The following is a 13,102-nucleotide window of genomic DNA, read 5'->3' on the forward strand; positions in this document are numbered from 1 at the left end:
ACACTTTTCAATGGCGAGAACGTTTTCTTTCAGTTGGAGGGTTGGGTTACATTCGGTAACAAAACCTTGTATCCAGAAATAAAAGTTATGTTCTAGAACAGGGCTTCCCAAACTGTGGTCCGCATATCCTTTAGGGATCCTCCAAGCTTTAGTAAGGGATCCACCACAAAGTTCGGGGGAAAATGCTTTAAAAACGTTAAATCAAGCTGGCATACAGTTGCCTCCGTTCGGTGCACTTTTTCGACCAAAATTTGCTTTCAAAATTTCCAGTTTTGACAACACAACATTCCCCATTGGAACAAAACAGTTTTTGGCATTTCCCACTGATATTGAGGCATAAATTGGTTTGTATAGCACTGTAGGGTTTCACATTACCAGCAGATAGTCAACCATTCATTTAAGATTTAATTCGAAGAAAGAAAAACTGGTCACCTGTTGCTCTTCCAGGTCTCGTGCCTCTCATCTCCTTCATTCGTTTCCCTATGAACCCGACGACCTGAGCTCCCAAGCTGAACCCGATGACGTGCAGATCTTTTTCTTGAATCCCGAAATTATCCTTGATGATGTAGTAGAGGACGGCTGCTTGAGCACCAACCAATTCCGTATTCACGGCTGCAGCTATGTAGTTTGGAACGCGGGCCCCAAGGCTCCAGTCGATAACGATCACATTTACGTCTTCCTATTTTCAAAATATTTGGTACCGGTATTCAAAATTATTTTAAAACTATCGATAACCCACATACTATAAATGTAATTCTGGCGCATGTGCCACACTTACTCGAAAATATCTTTTACGTCTTATAATCACACAAACTCGCCTGTATAAACTCAATAGAAAATTAATCTAGCAAATTATATTGCATGAAACATAGCAAATGAAATCAATAATAATAAAAAATTAATTTGAACTTTTACATCTTGAATTCAAATTATGTTTTTCACAATCACGAGTGTGTATGGGGTATGTGTGCAGGCATGAATGTGTGGGCACTTATGTATGTTTATGTATGTGTGTGTAGGTGTATGTGTGTGTGTAGTTGTGTATGTATGCGCAGTTGTGTATGTATGCGCAGTTGTGTATGTATGCGCGTGTGTGTAGCATATGGACGCAACCTGGAGACGATCTTTGCTATAGGAGCAGCGCAGCATCGTGAGGAGCCGGTCGACGGTGATACTGCAGAGGGTGCTGGCGGGAAAATAAAATGATAGGAATTCAAAATAGTCAAATGAAAGCAATAAGCAATCGTGATTGCTCAATAATAATAATATCATTTTCAAAAGCGAAATGATATTTTTTGAATTTAATTTTTGCGTTCCAAAATATTAGTATTTTGATTTTGACTTAATTTATTAATTTACTATTTTATTTTGCTAATACAGGCATCAAATAAAGATAGTATTTTAACACCAAAGTTCCCGGATAAATCATCGTCTTGGCAAATTTTCGGTAAAAACGGTTCTTAACGAATTGTCAAATTCTTTATGGGCAAATATTTAAATGTGATATTCCGGCCAACCTAATGTATGGTTTGAAAATCAGTTTTGTTTCACATCCTTTTTGTTTGGAGTTAAGGGCTAAAAAATCGGAATGACTCCTAATGTCATCAAAAACCTTTATAATCAAAGCTGTCCCATCATCTGATAGGATTTGCGTTTTTCATCTCATCGCACTCATTAGATTGGAATATAGTCCAGTAAAATTAGCCAAAAAAAGGGCCGTACTTGGAAAAAATTAAAACCCAAGGTTTATCTTCACAAAAAGCTTTGTTACGTCTTCCTCAACAACATCTCAAAAGTCCCCGACTTTTTGTTGTAAGCTTCCCTCTTTTTTTTTGGGGGGGGGGGGGTTAATGGGGGCGGATTTCAACTTTGCTATCTAGGAAAGTGAGGTATCATTTCTAATGTATTTTTTCACGGCGAGTCGAATAAGATAAGAATTAAGTTTTTAAAATACGTATTTTAGCAGTTATAAATGATTTTATACATGAAATGCCAAAATACTTCACTGTTCAGAGATTTTTCCAGCATCATTAAAAGCAGAGCAATTTATTTTTCTTCAGTGGTGTTTCAGAAAAGCAAGTCACTGAACTGTCTACGGGCCGAGAGAAGCCCAAATAAAAGTTGTGGGTGGAGCTGAGGAATGGGAAACCTCTGCGTTAGGGAGGATTGAATTATGTGCATGTGTAATGTTTCAGTGAGAGTGTAAAAGAAAGGGATCTTGATTGCTTGACCTTGAGGAATAGGGGGTGTTACCAGTCTGCACCCCAGTCGTTATCATCAACTCTATTCGACGTCCCTTTTTTTTTCTTCAGTCAGTTGCCTTATTTTCTCGCATTTAAAAGTTTCTTTCTCGTCGGAAATGGATGTTTCATTCGTAATTTGTGAAAAACCTTTGGTAAATTCAAAAACAGTGATTGTTAAATGTGGGTTAGACAGTGTTATAGCAACTAGTAAAGCGAGAAATGATGGAAAAGTGTCATTATTTGAGCATAGAGCTTCGATTAAACTTCAAGAGAACTGTAGGAAGTATTTCGTAGGGCATTCGTAGCGCAAGTATTGCTGCATCTAAAAGAAAACGTGATGTGTCGGAGGCTTCTTCGTCAGTTTCTCCTATAAAAACAAGAAAACTATCAGAACAGTTTGATTTTTAAAACCGTTGTTTCTTGTGTGGTGAAGTAGCTGTACTAGAAAAAGAAAAGAAGAGCCAAAAATTTAGATAGCAAATAAAATTAGTTGCTTCTCTTGAATTTAAAGATACGGTTATGAACAGGGGCGTAGCTAAGGGGGGGGTTTTGGGGACAAAACCCCCCCCGAAAAGTTAGTCTCAAAAAAAAAGAGAAAAAGAAGAGAGAAGAGAAAGAAAAAAAAAGAAGAAAAGGGAAAAATTCCAAGCGATTATTAATACATATATATATATTATATATGTATATGTATATATATATATATTATATATATATATATATATATATATATGTATATATATATATATATATATATATGTATATATATATATGTATATATATATATATATATATATATATATATATATATATATATATATAAAGAAGTAACCCCCCCCCGAAAGTCGGGTCTAGCTACGCCACTGGTTATGAACATTATCCAAACAAGGAATGATGAATGGGCCAAATCCGTTAAGAAACGCATTATTAATGCAACTGATTTGATTGCAATTGGCTCCAGATATCATAATGCTTGTTTTACTAAATTTGCAATCAAATCACCAGCAGGTGCAGCATTAGGTCGCCCTATCGACGAAGGTATAAATGATGCAATGGAAGAAGTTTATACATACATTGAAAATTATGATGACTGTCAATTCACCATTTCTGAGCTGAGTGAGGTAATCGATGAATTAAACATAACTAAGCCTCATCCAAAAACAATCAAGTCTAAACTAGCTGAACGGTAGATAACTGTCGGTATTTCCGCTTTACTAAATCAGTTACAAAAATTGAAGCAGTAAATTTAAATTCATTACCCCCTACTTCGAGTGCAGCTCAATAACATTCATTTCATGTCTATTATCATGTACAGGCATGGCTTGAAAACGACATGAACCCTGAAGAATGGGATTGGATTATGACAAACTGGATTATGATAATATGCTAATTCCAGTTCGAAAAATCCAATGCCATGCTCCAGATTCAATTTTAAAAATTATTTTCTGCAGATGCAACAAAACTTGTGGTAATGTATGTGGATGTCGAAAGTTGGGACTTCGTTGCTCTCATGCCTGTGGACGCTGCCATGGACAATCGTGTCTTAATGCCGTTCCAATGAAAAAACTCAGATACCTGGGACAGAACTAAACGAAGACACGGGTCTACAAGATATTGAACATTCTTTCTATGATTAGCATCAAACGTAAAAGTACATAGTTACATTTTTTAATTAAAAATCATTACTCTGCGAAATTAATTTTGAATTTAGCGTGATGTTTTTAAAAAGTCATAATAATTCCTTCGTAATGTACAATTTTAATACTTTTCTTATTTCAATAATAGTTTACATTTGCAATGAAATATGTTGTTCATAATACATTTCAAAATTTGATCGTTTTAAGCAATATAATGTTTGAACTATGTACTAGGTAATAGTTTTATTCTATGTAGCATAAGAAAATTCATTTTAAACGATGTGCCACTTTCTTATATACTTTACTTCAAATCCTCCCCCCCCCCAAGAAAAGAGGGGTGCGTGCAACAAAAAACTTGTCTTTTTTAAGCTATCATTTAAAAAGACAGAACAGACAGTTGAGTGAAAAAAAATCTAAGCTATTAATTTCTTTTAAAAAAAACTCGACAGTTACAATTAAATAAGTTTTTTCTAATCTGTTCTAAAAAATGCTTTTTTTCAAAAACTCTTTAAATATTAGTAATATCGTTTCGATTATGGTTTTATTCGACTCAGAGTAAAAAAAAATACGCTACAAACGATACCTCCCTTTCCTAGATAGCAAAGTTAAAATCCCCCCCTTCAACCCCCCCCCCAAAAAAAAGGGGGAAGCTTACAGCAAAGAGTCGGGGATTTTTGAGATGTCGTTGAGGAAGACGTAACAAAGCTTTTTGTGAGGAAAAACCTAGGGTTTTAATTTTTTCCAAGTTTTACTGGGCTATTAGGCAACTTCGAAAAAAAAAAAAAAAAAACATTCAATTATAGCTTTTTTGTATTGTATTTACTGCTCAAACTTGAGTGATCTTTCTCTACTGTTACTTCTCTTATTTCTTGAAGACAACTATTTAACAACTGTATATCATCGTTGGAAACTTCATGTTCAGAAATATTTAGATCAATAAATTATGAAAACTGTATGCTTTTCAATGCTTCATACATAAGTTTATGTGCTGTAACTCCTCTGTTATATGGTGTGCCTTTAATAATTGGCGCTTAAAGCACCGTAAACATTGGCTTTGATAAAAAATGCTATCAAGTCTACTTCCTTCTATTTATGGTTCTAAGCATCGTAAAAAATATTTTTGTAGAGGAAATGTTCCAGTTCTCACAATATCAATAACTATAATTCTCGACTTCTATGGTGGATATCTTTTGCTATGAGATATATCAACATATCGCAAGAAAAGACAGCCACATTTTAAACCAATGATAGACATATGTTAACGAAATTTTTCATTGCAGTATGTACAACATCTTTGGTAGTCGGTGGTTGCGGATTGAATCCAACGGTAGTTATTGCTGAATTTTCAGATGAAAGCAATTGGTGGAATGGAGTCCATCGTGGTATTTTTCAATGGTCTGTGGAAGTTGTTCATTGATTGATCATACTGCTATCTAAATAAAATCCAGAGAAAAGTATCAAATTGTGAATAATTCTGAGTGTAAGTCAATAAACAGCTACTGTCAGAATAAACAGAATGAAGGCTCCAATGCATAATAAAACATGATTTGAATTAATGCTCAAAAGTAACGGAGTCTCAGTTATATTAGGCTTATGCGACAAAAAACAAAGAAACAGTTGAAAACTTTTCTCTCCTAGCTTGTCACGAACCAATGCAAAAGTATTAATTTTCCAAAATCGACAATTTTAACGCGATTCAATGGATAACTCCCTAAATATCACCATAGCTCCAAATTAAAATCAAAATCTTTTTTTTTTTTTTTGAAAAAGTTGTCGCCAAGTTGGCGACCAAAAGTGTGGCCAAGTGCTCGTCAAATTTCACATCACTTGAACTTGCGTTGGAATTACCGCAGACTTTCTTTAAAAAGGTGTAAACGATACCTTTTGAAATATTCGAATGCATTCAAAAGGGGAGGTGCACAACTAGACCCAACTAAGAGTCTACATACCAAATTTCCGGCGTGCCGCTTTTGAGTTATGCTTTATACACACATACACATGTGTACGCACATAGAGACGTCACGAGAAAACTCGTGGTAATTAACTCGGGGCTCGTCAAAATTGATGTTTCGGACGTCCATACATTTTTAGGCATATATATATCAAATAAAAAAAAGAAAAGTTAATTTGAATTTTGACATCTTGAATTCAAATTATGTTTTTCGCAATCACAAGTCTGTGTATGTAGGCGTGTGTGTTTGTGTGTGAGGGTATGTGTGTTTGTGTGTAGGGGTATGTGTGTGTAGGCATGTGTGTTTGTCTGTGGGCTGGCATAAGTGTGTGGGTAGTTGTGTATATGAATGTGTGTATGTGTGTGTGGGGGGGGGTGTATGTGTGTGTAGGCATACGTGTTTGTGTCAGTGTGCGAGCATGAATGTGTGGGTAGTTGTGTGTATGTGTGTGTATGTGTGCGTGTGTGTGTGTAGCTGCGTATGTATGCGCGTGTGTGTAGGACATGGATGCAACCTGGAGACGGCTTTCGCTCTTTCGCTATAGGAGCAGCATCGTGAGGAGCCGGTCGACGGTGACAGGGTGCGGAGGGTGGCGGTGGGAAAATAAAAAGATACGACATCAAAACAGTCAAATGAGAACAATAAGCAATCGTGATTGCTCAAAAAAAAAAAAAAAAAAAAAAAACTGAACATTCAGTCGGTCGAAAAAATATCTTTTGCAAGGTCGGAATGAGAGCTTGATAGTATAAACACAAAAGATACTTAATTTTAAACCAGTTTTAGTTGTATGTAACTAATCAATCGGTTCACTGAAAACGATTTAAAAATAATAACATTTTTAAATTAGCATTATTTATTTCAAGTGAGTCAATGGAACCTAATTGGAGCTTTAAAACCATACAATGAAAAACGGAAAATCGCAAAAATAAGTTTCTTTAATATGGACAATAATTGAAAGTATCCTCTTCCCACAGGCCATTAGAGGTTAACAGTCAAATGAAGTTATTTTAAAAATGTCAATACGTTTACATGATAACGTTATTTATTCTTAGTGCACTGATTGAAATTATTTAATTGAAATGGTATCGCTAACAGCGACCTGTTACGATTTTGCTCGTCCATGTAATGGTAATTTGCTCGTCCATGTTATGGTAATTCGCTCGGTGCAGAGAAATTAAAGCCATCAATGGTGGTAAAAATAAAATCATAGAAAAAGAACAAAATCGAATTTCCGAAAAATGGCTTCGAGGTGCACACCTCCATACTACAAACTAATTTAATGCCGAATTTCATGAAAATCGGCTGAACGGTTTAGGTTGTTATGCGCGTCACAGACATCCAGACATCTAGACAGCCAAAATTTCAGCTTTATTATAAGTAAAGATTACTAGAAATTTTCGATCCAGCGAAGGATCAATTTTACCTTTTCCAGAAGGGCCGATTTCATTTGCCAGATCCACGTTAAATTATTTTTTCCCCCAAAGCCGTGCGTGATAAACTTAACGGGCGCTTTTGGATTGATGTTACTTTTTTTCACCGTTTCTGGTTTCGTATAGTCCATGATCTGGGGCTTATGGGGATTCTTCCTGGTGTACAGCAGAAAGTGAGTGTTCACAGATTCCGGAGGCTCCGGTAGCTGCTTCAAGTGTTTGAAAGTGCCGTCTTTGTCGAAGCAGCCCAGCTCGTCGTAGCACACACTGGATGCACGTTGGACGCCATCTGGATCAACGTTTTCCAACCGTTTCAACTTCAGCTCGCGCAACGACTGGATCACGTATGGATAGATATCTACACTGCCGTCCGAATTTTCACCTTTGGGAAGAGATGCCTGAGTATGCACCAATAAGACCGCTGAAAAATACAAATGAATATTTCTTGAGTGTTACATTTTGTAAGATCAAACAATAGAGAATTGCTATTGTATTTGTATATCAATTTTGAACGTTTTTTTTTTTTTTTTTTTTTTTTTTTCAATTACCGCAAAAGCATATCATATTTTTCATATTTAAGTGGTCGTATATGTTATATGTTTATTTCAATGGTGCTATTTCTGATGATTTTACTAATACTTCTGGTGTGCCGCAAGGGTCTAATTTAGGACCCTTGCTTTTTATTTTATTCATAAATGATATTTAATATTTTTCAATATTGTGACTATCTTTTGTTCGCTGATGATTTAAAGCTATTTAGAAACGTCCGTACTATCCCTGACGCTACCCTTTTACAGATTCTTTTGGATAAGCTGCACCAGTGGTGCATGGTGAATAAGCTTTATTTAAATATTTGTAAATGCAGTATTTTGAGTTACAGCCACAGATCCGAGCCATTCTTGCATCTTTATAAAATTGACCAACAGTGTTTATCGCGTTCTGACTTTGCTATGGATTTGAACATCACTTTTAATACTAACCTTGATTTTACGCAACATATTAACAACATTGTCTCAGGGGTAAATAAGGTTCTTGGTTTTTTTTAAACGCCAGACTAAAGATTTTTCTAATGAGCAAGCACTTACAACGCTTTATTTTTGTCTTGTGCGCTCCAAACTCGAGTACTGCAGTCTTATTTGAAATCCCTATTACAATAATAAATCTAAAACACTTGAGCAGGTTCAATCTAAATTTGTTCATCACTTATGTTACAGAACTAATAATCCAGGTTTTAAAACTTATTCTTACTCTCATTTATACTCAGCTTAGAACTATGCAGTGCCTTTTTTTTAAGTCATCTCAACATAGTCTCGAGTAATTGAAGCTTTTGTTGAACATTCGGCACCAGTTTCGGTTGGCAGACAATTTTTTTATGCTCTCAGTACTAGGCAAAACAATTTCACTTTTTTTTGCGTAATTGGGGCATTTAATGAGGAACAAAAAAGAAACTCAAATCCATGCTTAGTTCAATTTGTAAAATACTATCTGCGTCGCCCGGCGTTGCACGGAATAGCTCAAAAATAAAAGTTTTGTCAAGTGGCGTATGTTCAGCAAATCATGCTTAAATAAAAGGGGGAAAATGTAATGCAAAAGTTCTCGTCAGAATAACGACGACAGATATTAAAAATCCCCTTAAAAGTTGGACATTAGTCTCTAAAAATTTGCATTCGTATGAGAAAACTTCGGAAATAAAGTAATAATCCCTCAAAAATCCCAATAACAAGGCTAAAAGAATCATTAGAATAAAGGCAAGGGTCCCAAACTGCAACAACGAACCCTATAAGTACTCATTTGAAGTAAGACGATTTTCATGTAGCACTTGTAGAGCTGATTGGCATATTAGAAGCATTTAACTATGTCTAATAGCGTATATCTCTGAATTCTTCAATTAAAATACGCGATATTTAAAAAATAACATTTGCTTCAAAACAATTCATGTGGAATTTTTTAATTTTTTTCTACGTCAATTAAAAAAAAAACAGGTAATTTAGTAAAAACTTATATGAATCGTAATTATAAGGAAAGCAAAAAAAGAAAAACAAAATGTGAGGCGTTAATGGGGTTGTTTCCTTCAGTCAAAAGTACTACTTTTAGTCATTGAAATTGATAGAATAAGCAAAAAAAAAAAAAAAAAAATGGACCTAGATAATACCTTTATTTTCCCAACAGTTACTTTTTAATTAATTTTTTTAAAAGGCCGATTTTTGAAACAAGGCGTGGGCTTGATGACGTCACAAATGATGCACTTTGCCTCATCTTTCGACTGCGATTCCACGTTATCATAATCAAGAAGCGAATTAAATATTGCGCTCTACGCTTGCTATCAACCACATCATTGCCAATACACGTGAGTAAAGATGCGAATTAAATATTTTGTTAAGGGAATGGCAACACTGAATGGTATTTCATCATTTGTGATGTCATCGGCAGAAGCGTAAAACAATGAAAGCGCACCGATTTAAGTATTATTTTTTTTTAATATTAAACTTAAATAAATTATTTAAAAAATGGTCAGATCCTATGTTTTTAAGCATGCTCTTTCAGGAAAAAAAATACTTTTAAAATTTTGGAAACGACCCCATTCTAAAATGATTATCGTCTCTCTATCAACTCGCCTTAAAGCATGGCTAAATGGATAAAATTATAATGTCTGGCATAAAAAGAACTTTTCTACTGCGTCAGAAATAATAACATATATTTCGATAGTGAAGAAGACGGATGTTAATATATTGATGACTTGAGTCCAATGATTAGTGATATATTGTGCCTAAAAATAGGTACATATGCCACTACCTATATACTGGGGGCAAGATTAAAATGATACCGAAGATAATAGAGCGTTCAATGCTCCTTTGAGTTAGAGAAGTATGATTTGACGAGTGCGTATTTTTGGTGATTTTGCACAAAATGTTTTCTTAATCATCATAATATCCTAATTTTACTTGCAGGTTCCCATTTTGAGTAACTTTTTTTTCTTTTTATTATTGTTTCAAAAGTGAAGCAATGTAAAGTTTGAAAGTTGAAAGCTATTTAATTAGCTTCAAGCGTAGCTTAATGTAAAGTTGTCTAAATATGTGTAAATGTAATCAGTTGTACATTTACACATACTTCGACAACTTTGCATTAAGCTATGATATTCTTCTTCGTTGTGGTTCCTTTTCCAGCTTGGACCGAGAGCCTCTGCAGCACGACCGCCCGACGGCCTCTGCAGGCGCGGCTCCTCTGGTCCTGATCACTGTCACGCTTGTCCTACGTGGCTGAGTCCATGTCCTACACACACACACACACACGCCTACACATGCACAAACACGCGCCTATACACCCACAACTATAACTATACACACGCAACCGCCCAGGAGGGGGGCAGGCTTGGGGGGACAGGAGCCGTTTCCAGAAACAATAATTTCAATGAGTAGGGTCCTGTCGCAACTCGTGATAGCGAAAAACATAATTTTAATTCAAAATTTCAGAATTCAAATTAATTTTTTTTTATTTTAAATCCTGTCCGAAGTTTTGCTCTGACTGATGAGTCAAAAACAAATTATCTCTCTTTTTCAAATTGGATTATTGACTGCATGTTTCCGTAGCATAAGCTTTAATGATTGTTTAAAAAAATCTCTGTATATCATCAGTTACAACATGCAGGTACTGCAATTGCACTCATATTAGAAATTATCAGTCTGGAATAGCTATAAACGAGCTGGACGCTCTAAATGAAGCTAAAATTAACTTCACAAGCTTTCACCGCCATTTTATGAGATGAGCCGCACAATGCGTACTTTTGTTGAAATGCTAAATTAATTTTAGTTACCATGCAGTGTGAAGGTAACCAAATTTCATCCAGACGACACCTACCTCCAGCTCGGTTATAGCTATTCCTGACTGATGATCTCTCATAAGATTGCGTCATAAGATTGCGCTCTAATAACTCCAGCGTCTGGATGTCGTAATCGAACTGTTACGAAACACCAATTATAGGGCTGCCATATCCCTGGCTTCTGGTAGTAATTTACAGCTCAATACCACCTCGTTCTTCAAATGATGCTATTGAGATTAAGAGGAGTGATAACGTACGCATGAAAAATTGAAAACATAACTTGCATGTCAAAATTATAAAGACGAAATTACAAAATGATAAAAAAAGAACTATGACGGCAACAGCAACAACAGCAATAAAAATATTAATATAATACAGTGCTGGCTAAATTATTAGACTAAAGAGTTTTCTTTTGTTTTTGTTTTTCGTTTTTTGTACACTAATTGAACTAAAATACTATGTATTTTACTGTTAAAGTACAGTACATACTGTACACTGATTATTACGTTATTTTAGCATAATTTAATGTTTGCAGGTGGCAGCACTGTCTACTTTGCTTATGTTCTTTGTTTATCTACCTACCAGGGACATAACCTCAATTAGCTTAACAGTTCACTAGTTCTTTTTATTAGGTGTTCTATTATATATAAAGTTATAGCTTTAGGTAATTAGTGAGTATGTGTATGTGAGTATATATAATATAGTGAGTATAAACAATTTTTTTCCTCCTTCATTAAAAAGTTAAGAAATGGTGTAAACCTTGTGAAAAGTATGCCAAAAAGACTTAAAATGCTCATCAAGAACAAGGGAATGCATACTATATATTAGATAATTATTTCACTGTTCGTTAATGTGTCTATAGTTATGTAATCAATAAAGAATTTGCTTTTAAAACTGTCTTAGTCCAATAATTTGGCCATCACTGTAATATAATAATGATGATGATAATAATAATGTATTTACCTACTACCAAGCTGTATAGCATCATTTGGGTTTAGCAATGAACATGTGAACCGACAAGCTGCCGAAAAGTTAGTGAGAAATTGCTTACATTTATCTTTCAAAAAATACTTTTCTCAGGCAGTTTTTTTATCTTTCAAAAATACAAAACAGCAACAGGTGTGAACCACTTTCAGATCAGATCTTCTCCGATAAAAAGTTCAGTTATAATGGGGTTGTTTCCTTCAGTCAAAAGTAGTACTTTTTGTCACTGAAATTGATAGAATAAGCAAAAAAAAAAAAGGATAATTATAATAATAATAACACGGACCCAGAAAATACTTTCATTTTCTCATTATTTATTTTTCAATTAATTTTTTTAAATGTCCGATTTTTTAAATGTCCGATTTTGGCTTCAAAACAATTCATGTGCATTTTTTAATTTTTTTCTACGTCAATTAAAAAAAAACAGGTAATTTAGTAAAAACATATAAATCGTAATTATAAGAAAAGCAAAAAAAGAAAAACAAAATGTGAGGCGTTAATGGGGTTGTTGCCTTCAGTCAAAAGTACTACTTTTAGTCATTGAAATTGATGGAATAAGCAAAAAAATAAAATAAAATGGACCTAGATAATACCTTCATTTTCCCAACAGTTACTTTTTAATTATTTTTTTAAAAGGCCGATTTTTGAAACAAGGCGTGGCCTTTATGACGTCACAAATGATGCTCTTTGGCGCATCTTTCTATCGCGTTTCCAGGTTATGATAATCAAGAAGCGAATTAAATATTGCGCACTACGCTTGCTATAAATCATATCGTCGACAATAGACTTAAGTAAAGATGCGAATTAAATATTTTGTTCTGTGAATGGCAACACTGAATGGCATTTCATCATTTGTGATGTCATCGGCAGAAGTATAAACAATGAAAGCATACCGATTTCAGTAATTTTTTTTAAATATTAAACTTAAACAAATTATTTAAAAAATGGCCAGATCCTATGTTTTTAAGCATGTTCTTTCAGAAAAAAATACTTTTAAAATTTTGGAAACGACCCCATTATGTCAAATAATGGTTTCCTCTTT

General features: G+C 34.5%; 1 protein-coding gene across 1 annotated transcript in view; it reads right to left on the reverse strand.

Annotated features, from left to right (window-relative positions):
* LOC129220275 (pancreatic lipase-related protein 2-like) overlaps nt 1–12,119 on the reverse strand; it is a 33,049-nt gene extending 20,930 nt beyond the window's left edge. The window contains exons 1-3 of the mRNA XM_054854659.1: nt 12,040–12,119; nt 7,253–7,680; nt 433–679 (exon numbers count right to left, since the gene is read on the reverse strand). Coding sequence (XP_054710634.1) covers nt 433–679; nt 7,253–7,680; nt 12,040–12,064 — 700 coding nt within the window. The 5' untranslated portion in view covers nt 12,065–12,119. The remainder of the gene's footprint in view (nt 1–432; nt 680–7,252; nt 7,681–12,039) is intronic.
* Between the last annotated feature and the right edge of the window lie 983 nt (nt 12,120–13,102).

This window comes from Uloborus diversus, chromosome 4, assembly GCF_026930045.1.
Source record: "Uloborus diversus isolate 005 chromosome 4, Udiv.v.3.1, whole genome shotgun sequence".
In the NCBI taxonomy this organism is placed as follows: domain Eukaryota; kingdom Metazoa; phylum Arthropoda; class Arachnida; order Araneae; family Uloboridae; genus Uloborus; species Uloborus diversus.